The following is an 11,260-nucleotide window of genomic DNA, read 5'->3' on the forward strand; positions in this document are numbered from 1 at the left end:
TCCAAGGGCGAGGGGCAGGGCAGGTGTCTGGAGGAGGAGGGCAGAACCCTTGCAGAGGCCCTAAGGCCAGACCGTACTTCTGTAGGTGAGGATCTGGGAGGAGGCCCTGAGCCTAGAGTGTGTGATCAAGGGAGCAGTGGGAGGAGGTGATGGTGGGAGGTGACGGGGCAGGACATGCAGGGCTTGGGAAACCTCAGGGAGGTCTTTGGCTTTTACCCCCGGTGAGATGGGAGCCCTGGTAAATTCTGAGCAGAGAAGGGTGGTGACTTGGCCCAAGTGTTCAGAGGCGCCTTCTGTCGACCGTGGTGGGTAGGGGCAGAGGTGAAAGCTGGGAGAGCAGAGTGCAGCGACTGAGCTGGGCAGGTGGGAGACGCCGAGCTGACGAGGACGATCCTAACTGTAAGCGGCAGCGGACAGCTGCACACCTGCCGGGCACCAGGCTTTGTCGTGCGTAGGACTCGACCCCAACAGTGGGGACAGTCCCTGGCTAGCCTCTGTTGTCTCCAGGGCAGTCCTCACGTTTCTGAGCCTCAGTTTCCTCATCTGTGTACTGGGGACAGGCCCGGACAGGACTCAGGAGGGTGTCTTAACCTCTGGGGAGCCGTAAGGCTGAGGATGGTTCTGGGGGCCCCGCTGCTGGGTGGGGTTGGGGGGCAAGCACTGCCCCTCACACTGCCCTGGGCCTGTGTGTGCAGGGCGGCGACGCAATGTGAACTGCCTGAAGAACGTGGTGATCTGGTATGAGGACCACAAGCACCGCTGCCCCTACGAGCCGCACCTGGCTGAGCTGGACCCCACCTTTGGCCTGTACACCACGGCTGTGTGGCAGTGTGAAGCTGGGCACCGCTACTTCCAAGACCTGCACTCCCCACTGAAGCCGCTCAGCGACTCAGACCCAGAGAGTGACAAAGGTGGGTCTGCTGGGGGAGCAGGGAGGGCGCACCATGGCCTGCGGGGTCTGGGGCCCTGTCAGCATCAGGCCAGCATCACAGACCTCACAGCAAGTAACACGGCCCTGACGTTGCGTGATCTTGCCGTCCTTGAGTCCTTACAGAGCCGGAGAGCTGGTCCCCATTCTGCGAAGGGACCACCAGGGTGTGACGCAGTGTGCCCGAGGTCAGGGGCAGGCAGGGCTGGGATCCAGGAACCCAGCTCAGTGGCTGGAGAGCCTGGCAGGTGCTGGGCCTCTCCTGGCCTCTTTGTTCTCCTTTACTTCCTCCGCCTCTTTCTCAGGAACCTCATCCTCTTGCCCTCCCTGCAGCCTGTTCTCCTTCTCCCTGTGCCCCATTCTCTGCTCTTGACTTTTCTCTGGTCAAGAAGACCAGAGACCCACGTCCCCCTCCTATCTTTCTGTATTTCGTCCTTACTCTTTCTGCCCCCCACATCATCTCATGCCTTTTTCCTCTACCCCCCACTGTCTCTCCTCCATCTCACTCCCCTTTTCATCCCTTTATCCCTCCCCAACCACTGGCCCCGCATGCTCATCTCTCACTGCCCCAGTCCTTCACCTGCCATCCCACATCGCATGCATGCACGCACACATACACACACGTGAGCCAGCGGCCTGCTCAGGACTAGGAGGGCCCCGTTGGCTCTGGTGGGGGAGCAGAGGAGACGTTGTGGGTGGTGAGGGGCTGCCCACCTGCCTCAGGGGCTTGGCACCAGAAGAAACCTGGGGCCCACTGCCAGGCACCCTGCTGGAGCTGAGGGTGGGGTCAGCAACCAGGGCTGGCAGGCATCTCTGAGCAGGTGGCGTCCCAGCTGGCCAAGGGGAAGCCGTGGGCGAGAGGTGTTCCGGGTGGGCACCCCGGCCAACGGCTGTCCCATGGTGTGTCAGCCAGGCTCCCAGAGAGCAGCCAGCCTCGTGGCCATCTTGTCCTCCTGATGCCAGGCCCTGCCCTGAACCACCCTGGACCCTCCCCACTGCCCCGTCATTAGAGTTGAGGAAACCAAAGCTCCTGGGAGTCACGTGACTGGCCCATCTGGCTCTGTGTCTGGCTGGGTTGGGGGTGGTACCCAGAAGGATCCTTTGATGGCCCAGCCCAACTGTGACACCAGTGGCTTCTGGGTCTGGGCTCTCAGGAGTGAATGCTGGGAGCAATTGCCCAGGTCTGTTGTGAGCGCTGGCAGCGGGGGACAGGGAGGGAGTGGCTGTGTCCCTGTGCCAGCCCTGGCCCCTCAACAGCACCCTTACCAGCTCTCTGCCAAGGGCAGACCTCCTACCAGGACCACAGGATGCTGGTGGGTGCACGGCCAGTTCTGTCATTAATGTCGTTATTAACTGGCAAGAAGTCCAGTGTCTGCTTAGCAGCTGGACATTGTCACTGGGGATCCAGGCACACACCCTGGCCAGGCCCCAATTCTCTAGGAAGCTGCCCCCACTCCAGGGTGGAGCCACAGGGTTCAGTCCACCCTAAAGATTACAGAGTGTTAGAAGGAGGGGCAATCGGGACTTCCCTGGTGGTCCAGCACCTAAGACTTCCTCGCTACCAATGCTGGGGACCTGGGTTCAATTGCTGGTGAGGGAACTAGCTCCTACATGCTGCAACTAAAGATCCTGAGTACTGCAACTAAGACCCAGTGCAGCCAAATAAATAAATATTTATTTAAAAAAAAAAGGAGGGGCAATCCCCCCCCACCCTACCCCTGCTGCTCCCTAGGGATGAGTCAAGGATGGGTGGCGGAATATTATTATTCTATAATAACTATGATGGGAAACACTGATGAGGTGCTTACCATAAGCCCTACTGTCCTATTTACTCATTTAAATACCCCCAAACACCCCCTGGGTGGGTACCAAGTTAGCCCCAGGCCCAGAGAGGTTAGCAGGCACCCCCACTTTACACAGGTGGAGGAGTGGGCACTGGGATCCCCCTCCAGAGCCTGTATTCTCCACGTGACCCTCTAGGACTGTAGATGTGATATGTAGTACCCAGACAGTATAACCCAGCTGTGTCTCGAGTGAGTAGCTGAAGGGACAGTCATTCATTTGCCCAGTCCCCAGTTTCTTCCTACGTGTGGACATTAGTACCAAATGCCTGGGTAGGATGCCCAGCCCCCTTGGACTTCCTCACAGCCTTGGTCTTGGGATTCCCTCATTCTTACAAACTTGAGCTCAACGTGGACCAATCAGCTGGTACCCTGTGCACAGGGACCCCCATCTTTGTGGAGTTTATGGTCTAGGGAAGCAGACAGTAAACAAGATAAACAAGTAAAACCTAGAGTGAAGTGGAAGGTGGCAAGTATTGGGGAAAAAACAGGAGAGAAAAGGGTGCAATTTGAAACAAAGTGGTCCAAAGCATCCCTGAAGAAATACCACTTGAGGAAGGTTGTGATGGAGGTGAGGGAGAAGCCCACGCAGGCATCTGCAGAAAGAGGATTTGGCAGAGCAAGTGGCCAGTGCAAAGGTCCTGAGGCAGAAACCTGCCCAGCATCATCTCCAGGTATGGAAAGGAGGTCAGTGGGGCTGGAGAGGAGGTGATGGGGGCAGATTGCGGGCTTTGTGGTCATGGAAGAGTTTGGCTGGTATGCCAAGTCAGTTGGGAAGGGCATTAACTGAGGTAAGGCCAGAGGCTGACACAAATGCACCCCACCTCCTGTGACCTGACACAGCTCACTTCCACTCTTGTTCCACTGGGACTCAGCTGTATTGCCACACCTAACAGCAAAGGCTGCTGGGACATGTAGTCCACCAGGTGTCAGGAGGAAGAGACGGGGGAGCGGGGCACACGGGGCGGGGGGTTGTTCGGTGAGCAGCTGGCCTGTCTCTTTCCACAGGAAGCAATGAGCAGATTCTTAGAAAGGGAGATGACCTAAGCAGGTGTTCACAGGCTCCCTCTGACCCCTGAGGACAAGACAGACTTGGTGGGGGACAAGGATGGGAGCAGGGGCACCCATTAGAAAGAAGTGCATGTTCTGGGCTGGTGGGACTCTCCCCAGGATTTGCAGGGTGGGGGTAGGAGAAGCTGCCTGCCCGGGGATGTATTTTGGAAGCAGGGCCAACAGGTTTTGCTGACAGATTGGAAGTGGGTGTGAAAGGGAGAAGTCAAGGAGAGCCCCAGGACTTTGGCCTGAGCAATCGGACGGGCATAGCTGCCACCAGCTTAGATAGGGATGTCTTTGAACCTTTCTCTGAGGGGAGATTCAAACCAGAGTCTGAGACGCCCATAAGACCCCCACACACGCCAGAGAGAGCAGTGGAGGACGCAGTGAGGTGTGACAGTCTGCACCTCCACAGGAGGTTCGGGTGAGAACTGTCCACCGGAGGCACCAGGCCATGGGAAGAGATGGCACTATAATAAAAATAGATGCAGGCAGACCTAGGCGACTTTGCAGCTTTCATTCCAGACCACCTCAATAAAGCAAATATTGAAATAAAGGGAGACCCATGAGCTTTTTGGTTTCCCAGTGCATGTAAAAGTTATGTTTACACTAAATTGTGATCTGTTAAGTGTGCGATAGCATTGCAGGGGAAAATAAAGGTACATTCCTTAATTTAAACATACTTTATTGCTGGGGAATTCCCTGGCAGTCTAGTGGTTAGGACTCTGATCCCACTGCAGAGGGCATGAGTTTGATCCTTGGTTGAGGAATTAAGATCCCACATTCTGCACACCTGGGGAACAGTCCAGTGAAGTGACTCAGGGAGGAGCCCCTAGAAAGCTTTAGGATGAGAGCCGGTCACCGGTGGCAGCTCTCAGCCCCACCCCCAACCCCCAGAAGCAGATGGGGGCTGGAGAAAGTGAAATTCACTCAGTCGTGTCCGACTCTTTGTGACCCCATGGACTGTAGCCCGCCAGGCTTCTCCATCCATGGGATTCTCCAGGCAAGAATACTGGAGTGGGTAGCCATTTCCTTATAAAAACTTTTGGGAATTCCCTGGCAGTGCAGTTCTTGCCTAGAGAATCCCAGGGACAGCGGGGCCTGGTGGGCTGCCATCTCTGGGGTCACACCGAGTCGGACACGACTGAAGCGACTTAGCAGCAGCAGCAGCAGCAGCAGCAGTGGTTGAGACTCTGTGCTTCTACTGCAGGGGGCGCAAGTTCCATCCCTGGTCAGGGAACTAAGATCCTGCACGCCCTGCAGCGCAGCCAATAAATAAATACATAAAGTTTTTAAAACTCTTAAACAGTGAGGTTCTGAGAGCTTCCAGGTTGGTGGACATGTTGAGGTGCTGGGAGACTGGTGTGTCTGTAGAGAGCCTTGCAGCTCCATAACGGGCCCCACACGTGCACACATAATTACCTTGCCCTGCGTTTTTCTTCCATCGGGCAAATGCTGAGATGTATCCTTTATAATAAAACTGTAATCAGAAGCAGATCACTTTCTTGAGTTCTGTGAGTTGTTCTAGCAAATTATTGAAACTGAGCAGAGGTCTGCCGGAGCCTCCACTTTATAGCCGGAAGTATGGGTAATCTGGGACTTGTGACTGGTATCTGAAGTGGGGGCAGTCTTGTGGGACTGAGTTCTTTAACGTACGGGGTCAGACACGGTCTCTGGACAGATGGTGACAGAACTGAATCCAATTGTTGGACTGGCTGGTGTCCAGGAGGAGGGCGGTGTTTAACGCGGCCAGCCCGACCAATACGCTGGGGTGAGTGGAGAGCTGAGGCTAAGCCCCAGCGAGAGCTTGTCAGGCCCATAAGAACAGAAAAGGCTGAGAAGGAGCCACCAGGGAGGAGCCAGGAAGCCTGAGTGTGGGTCTGGGGGCTGAGGCAGGGGAGTATCCCAAAGTGCAGGGCAACAGTGGAGGATATGGGACTGAGCTGACCACTCTTACAGGGGAGTCGCAGTGCCCAACCCCTGGGGCAGGCGGGCTTCCAACAAAAACCAGCTGCTGCCGTTGTACACTGTTGTAACCATCCCCTCTCCTCTGTCACCACAGTGGGCAATGGCCTGGTGGCCGGCAGCTCTGACTCGTCCAGTTCCGGCTCTGGCTCTGACTCCGAGGAGCCCCCCGAGGGCCAGCCAACCAAGGCGACAGTGGCCACGGCGGCAGTCACGCCCACCAGCCCAGCGGGCAGCAGTGGGCTCATCACACAGGAGGGCATGCACATCCCCTTCGACGTCCACCACGTGGAGAGCCTGGCCGAGCAGGGCACCCCGCTATGCCCCAACCCGGCCAGCAGCGGGCCAGAGGCCCTGGAGACAGTGGTGTGCGTGCCCGTGCCTGTACAAGTGGGCCCGGGCCCTGGCACCCTCTTTGAGAACGTGCCCCAGGAGGCACTGGGCGAGGTGGTGGCCAGCTGTCCCATGCCAGGCATGGTGCCCGGGTCGCAGGTGATCATCATCGCTGGCCCCGGCTACGACGCCCTCACGGCCGAGGGCATCCACCTCAACATGGCAGCCAGCAACAGTGCTCCCGGAGGGGGCCTTGGCGATGAGGTGCCCTGTGCCATGATGGAGGGCGTGGCTGCCTACACACAGACAGAGCCGGAGGGTGGCCCGCCCAGTACCATGGACCCTGCTGCCATGACAGGCATTGAGACCAAGAAAGGTCTGGGGGAGCCATTCCAGTCCAGGGGCTGGAAGGGGGGGCACATTGGGACCTGGCGAGGGGAGGGCGAGGAGTGACCCCAGAATGAGCTTCTCAACAGCCTTAGTCCCCGTGGGCACTCACTCTGTGTCCATCCCCGTAGAGAAGGAGGACCTGTGCGTGCTCAAGAAGGAGGAGAAGGAGGAGCTGGTGGCCCCCGAGATGGCCGAGCTGGCTGCGACGGTGCCTGAGAGCGCTGAGCCTGAGGCCGAGGCCGACGGGGAGGAGCTAGAGGGCAGCGACATGTCCGCCATTATCTACGAGATCCCCAAGGAGCCCGAGAAGTGGGTGCCAGGCGGGCGGAGGCAGGGACTAGGAGCGGCTCCTGGTGCGGGAGCACCGACGCCACAGGCCCCTTTCCCTCTAGGAGGCGGCGGAGCAAGAGGTCGCGGGTGATGGATGCTGATGGCCTGCTGGAGATGTTCCACTGCCCCTACGAGGGCTGCAGCCAGGTCTATGTGGCCCTCAGCAGCTTCCAGGTGAGCCCCCCACCCAGATAGGCCCAGCGGGGCTGCCTGTGCAAGGCATCTGGGCACTGTGGCTCATGGGGCAAGGCCTCCAGGCACCACTGGCCTGTCTCGCACGCACCTACCCTGCCCCAGCTGGTCTCAGCCTCACCACAGAGAGGCAGGCATCGCCTCTGTGCCTTCCCCTCCTGTCCTCCAGCCCTGCCCATCCTGCTCCTCTGGCCAGCCACTGCCTCTGCACACCCTGTATCCTGCCTGGCCCTAGGGGCTCCCCATACTCCCCTTCTTCCAGCACCTGAACTCTCCCTGCTCTGCCCAGGCCACCCTGTCAGCTCAGGGTGCCTTCTCTCCAAGCTTAACTCTGTGTGCCCCTCTGCCAGGAAGCCCACCCTACTTCCCTCCTCACCCCTGTCACTCACTGCACTACCAGGACATGCCTGCAGTGTGCCCCCTGGGGTCTGGAGAGGGTGCCCTGAGAGCAGAGACAGGGTTCCATCACAACCCCACTCCTGGCGCAGGACATGGCTACAAGAGAACTTGGAATTTGCCAAGTCATGTTTTCATTAAGCACGTATTGAGCCCCGTCTGTGTGCCAGGCCTGGTGCTGCACACTGGAGCGGTTGTGCCAGTGAGTTAAAGAAAGAACAAAGGAATGAATGACTTGGGGGCTTCCTGCTCCAGGCTCTGGGGGCAGCTCAACAGCACAGAAAGAGTCACTATGAGGCTGACAGCCCTGGACTCCAGTCCTAGCCCTGTCACTGCCCACCTGTAAGACAAGACCAAACCACTAAGCCTCCAGAGCCTCAGTTTCCCTATCCACAAGCTGGGCTAGTGGCAGCCCCTTCCCGTGGTTCTGACATGGTTCTGATGAGGCTGACCGATGCCCCAGCCCAGAGTCTGGCTGGAGCAGGTGCCTGGTTAAGCTGCTCTTTGATCCCAGTTGTGCCCCTGGGCCCCAGCTTGGGTCTGGGAGTCCCTCCCAAGGGCAGGGGCAAGCCCCAGCCGGCCCCCATCTGTCCCCACCCTGCAGAGCTCCCAGGTGGGCCCGTGGCACCCACTCCTGCCCCTCTCACCCCCAGAACCACGTCAACCTCGTGCATCGGAAAGGGAAGACCAAAGTGTGCCCTCATCCTGGCTGCGGCAAGAAGTTCTATTTATCCAACCACCTGCGGCGGCACATGATCATTCACTCAGGTCAGGCCCAGGGCCGGGTTGGCAGCTTGAGCTGCAGGCAGGGGGCCCTGGGCCTGGAAGCCAGGGCTGGGAGCAGGGTGCAACCTGGGCCTGGGGCTGCCTCTCTCAGAGCCTCCTCCACGTCCACCGCAAGGGCTGGTGTGAGATGGTGGAAGTAAAGCAGTTCACTGAGCACGTCCCCAGTGGTCAGTAAGCTGGAGCTGCATGGCCGCAAGGACACCTGCTATTATGAGGCATGTGTAGCTGGGCAGGGGCTGGCTGCCTTGTCCCTAGCTTAGCCTCTGGGCTCCCCACTTCTGCAAGCAGTGCTCATGTGGGAGCTGTTTCAGGACTGAGCAGGAACACTGAACCACCCCAGGGTAGGGAAGTGGACTTGAGACAGGATTTCTGTTCCGTCTGCCTCAAGCGCCTTCCTGACCCAGGTCATAGCATATAAGTTCGTGGGGAGCGCTGGTGCCTCCCCACGTGCCCAGTGGGAGGGCACGGCTTCAGACTTTTCGAGAAGCCGGAACTTTAGATTTTTATGTGAAATCGCCCCAATAGGTGAAATATTTGGGTCAAACTCAGGCCCACTCTGGCTTGGCAGTTTGCGTCCTGTTTCCCTCAGGGATCCGAGTTCAGATTCTTTGCTCTGCCCAATCGCCTTCCTAGGCAGCCTCCGAACCTCCTGTGAGGATGTAGCTGCGCTTCATTTTAGCTGCCTTAGTTATCATAGTCTTCTTCAGGTGTCCGTGAATTCACCTGCGAAACCTGCGGCAAGTCCTTTAAGAGGAAGAACCACCTGGAGGTACACCGGCGCACGCACACAGGCGAGACGCCTCTGCAGTGAGTGACGGGCTTCCGGCGAGGGGCTGGGAGGAAGGGCATCCGGGCCCGGACCCGCCCAGGGCAGTGCCTAAGGCGGGTGACGCCCCCAGCGTTGCCTCTGGGGTTTCCAGAGTATCCCCCAGGTGGTACCGCCCCTTTCTGGGCCGGCCCCGCCCTAGTGGTTGGGCCCCATCCCCGATGCGAGGTGACCCCTCCCCGGTACTGCTCTTCGGCCCCGCCCACTCTGACCCCCGCCCCGCCCCCCCCCCGCCCATTCTGACCCCTGCCCCGTGCCTCCTGCGGGCTCTCCCCCAGGTGCGAGATCTGTGGCTACCAGTGCCGACAGCGCGCATCGCTCAACTGGCACATGAAGAAGCACACGGCCGAGGTGCAGTACAACTTCACGTGTGAGCGCTGCGGGAAGCGCTTCGAGAAGCTGGACAGCGTCAAGTTCCACACGCTCAAAAGCCACCCGGACCACAAGCCCGCCTGATCGGCCCCGACCGCTGAACGCCCCTATTTATTCGTCCGATTGGACACCATGCCCGGGCCTGTCAGGGCCGGGACATCCGCCGGGGGCCGCCCGGACCGCGGGCCGGAAGGAGGCGCCCCTGCTCCGCTCTAGGGCTGGACCCCCGGGGCAGGTCCCCCACCCCCGCCCGATTTCTGGAGCTGGCCCCTAGGGTTGCACTGCTGGAACTGTGTCAAGAGAGAAGAGCGAGATTAAAGAGCAAGAAAGATGTTCTTCCCTAGGCTTGATTATTGGGGGAAGGCGGGCGGGCCCCTCTCTGTCTCCAGCCTGGTCCTTTCCTGAACAAGGCGGAAGCAGACAGCACACTTTCCTGTCAACCTCCGCTCTGCCTCGGCTACCTGGGCCTGGCAGGCCTGTCCACTCCCTCCTCTGACAAGGTCGGGGATGGAATGTTGGGGCCCTGGAAGCTATTGAACATCTCTCAGGACTCGGGATCTGACTCCCTCTCTTAATTCCATCAGAGAACACTTATTCCTCACTCGGAGTGCTCAGGGACCAGTTGGGGAGATGTTCAGTAAACCCCTAAGTTAAACATCAACATCTGTGACAAGCGCCGCGCAGAAAGTAGAATGATAATTAGTTTCTGGGGCTGCTGTTTAGGTTGGTGGTCCGGGGGCGTTGGAGGGCTCTCTAGGGTGGTGGCATTTAACCAGAATGATAAAGGTTCCATCCCTGAAGGAAGCCGGAGGAGGCAAATGCCCAGTGGAAGGAACAGCTAGTGCCAAAGCCCCGAGGTAGAACTGGGCCCGGCGTGTTCCTGAAACAGGAAACCGCGGGGGGTGGGGAGGGATTTGGCAGCGGCAGGGCGGCTGCCTTGGCCCCATTTCCCAGAGGAGGATGCTGAGGCGGCCGCCTCCTCAATGCGGGCCGTCAGGGAGAGGGATGGGGAGCGATTCCAGGCCACGAGGCCGCCAGGTGGCGCGCAAGCCGCGTGGGCCCCGGTGGCCGCAGCCACGTGACTCCGGGGACCGCAGCCGCGAGCCGGGGCACGTGCCCGGGGGAGCCCTGTGGCGCCACGCGCAGATTGGCCCCGCCGGTTGCTCACCAGTTCGTGGGGGCGGGGCCGCATCTAGGCCTCATTTTATTCTTCGGACTGGGAGCTACCCCAGCCGGGGATGGATGAGTCGGCGAGGATGAGCGAGTCCGGCTGCTGGGGCCGCCCCCGCGAGCCTCCCCGCGAAGCTCAGCCCCCTTCGCTATCCCCGCACAACCGGGAGCCAGCAGTTTCCATGGGAACTGCAGCCGGGTCTGCGCGCCCAGAAGTAGCCTTCCCGGCACGAGCACAGTTTCCGATCCGACAGGAGCCAGGAGGAACATGCGGCGGGGAACAAGCCATCGGTCGGGGTGCCCGGGGTAGGCAGCGAGGTCGCCCAGGCAAATCCAAATAGGGCCAGCCCGGGACCCGCATCGCCACCGCCCCGACTGCGCGGGCCATTACGTTTGGTCTTCCCTTTCCATCCGCGTGGCCGCGCTCTCGGTTGCTCGCACTTCCATTGGCTCAATCTCGAAGGCATCTTCCCTCAATTGGCCCTCTTGGGGGCCATCCCTGATTGGTCAAATTAGGCTTTTCTCCTTGGGTTTGATGGCACTCTAAGACAGTCTGGAACCTAAAAGGGCGTGCAGGGACGAGGATAGAATTCAGGTTGCGACTTTCAAGATAGGGGATCCGGGTTCCCCTGCTTGCAGCGCCCTGGACCAGGCCGTCGGACCGCTGTCTGTGGTGCT

At 59.4% G+C, this 11,260-nt stretch overlaps 1 protein-coding gene across 2 annotated transcripts in view; it reads left to right on the plus strand.

The window, feature by feature from the left end:
• ZNF653 (zinc finger protein 653) overlaps positions 1-9,743 on the plus strand; it is a 15,400-nt gene extending 5,657 nt beyond the window's left edge. The window contains exons 3-10 of one of the 2 annotated variants that reach the window (XM_025293454.2): positions 696-911; positions 5,504-5,593; positions 5,885-6,496; positions 6,639-6,819; positions 6,903-7,014; positions 8,082-8,196; positions 8,922-9,021; positions 9,319-9,743. In XM_025293454.2, the coding sequence (XP_025149239.1) occupies positions 696-911; positions 5,504-5,593; positions 5,885-6,496; positions 6,639-6,819; positions 6,903-7,014; positions 8,082-8,196; positions 8,922-9,021; positions 9,319-9,496 (1,604 nt within the window). In that variant the 3' untranslated portion in view covers positions 9,497-9,743. The remainder of the gene's footprint in view (positions 1-695; positions 912-5,503; positions 5,594-5,884; positions 6,497-6,638; positions 6,820-6,902; positions 7,015-8,081; positions 8,197-8,921; positions 9,022-9,318) is intronic. The other variant, XM_006063884.3, reaches the window with a different exon arrangement.
• Positions 9,744-11,260: the final 1,517 nt, after the last annotated feature.

The sequence above is a fragment of the Bubalus bubalis genome, chromosome 9, assembly GCF_019923935.1.
Source record: "Bubalus bubalis isolate 160015118507 breed Murrah chromosome 9, NDDB_SH_1, whole genome shotgun sequence".
Classification (NCBI taxonomy): Eukaryota; Metazoa; Chordata; class Mammalia; order Artiodactyla; family Bovidae; genus Bubalus; species Bubalus bubalis.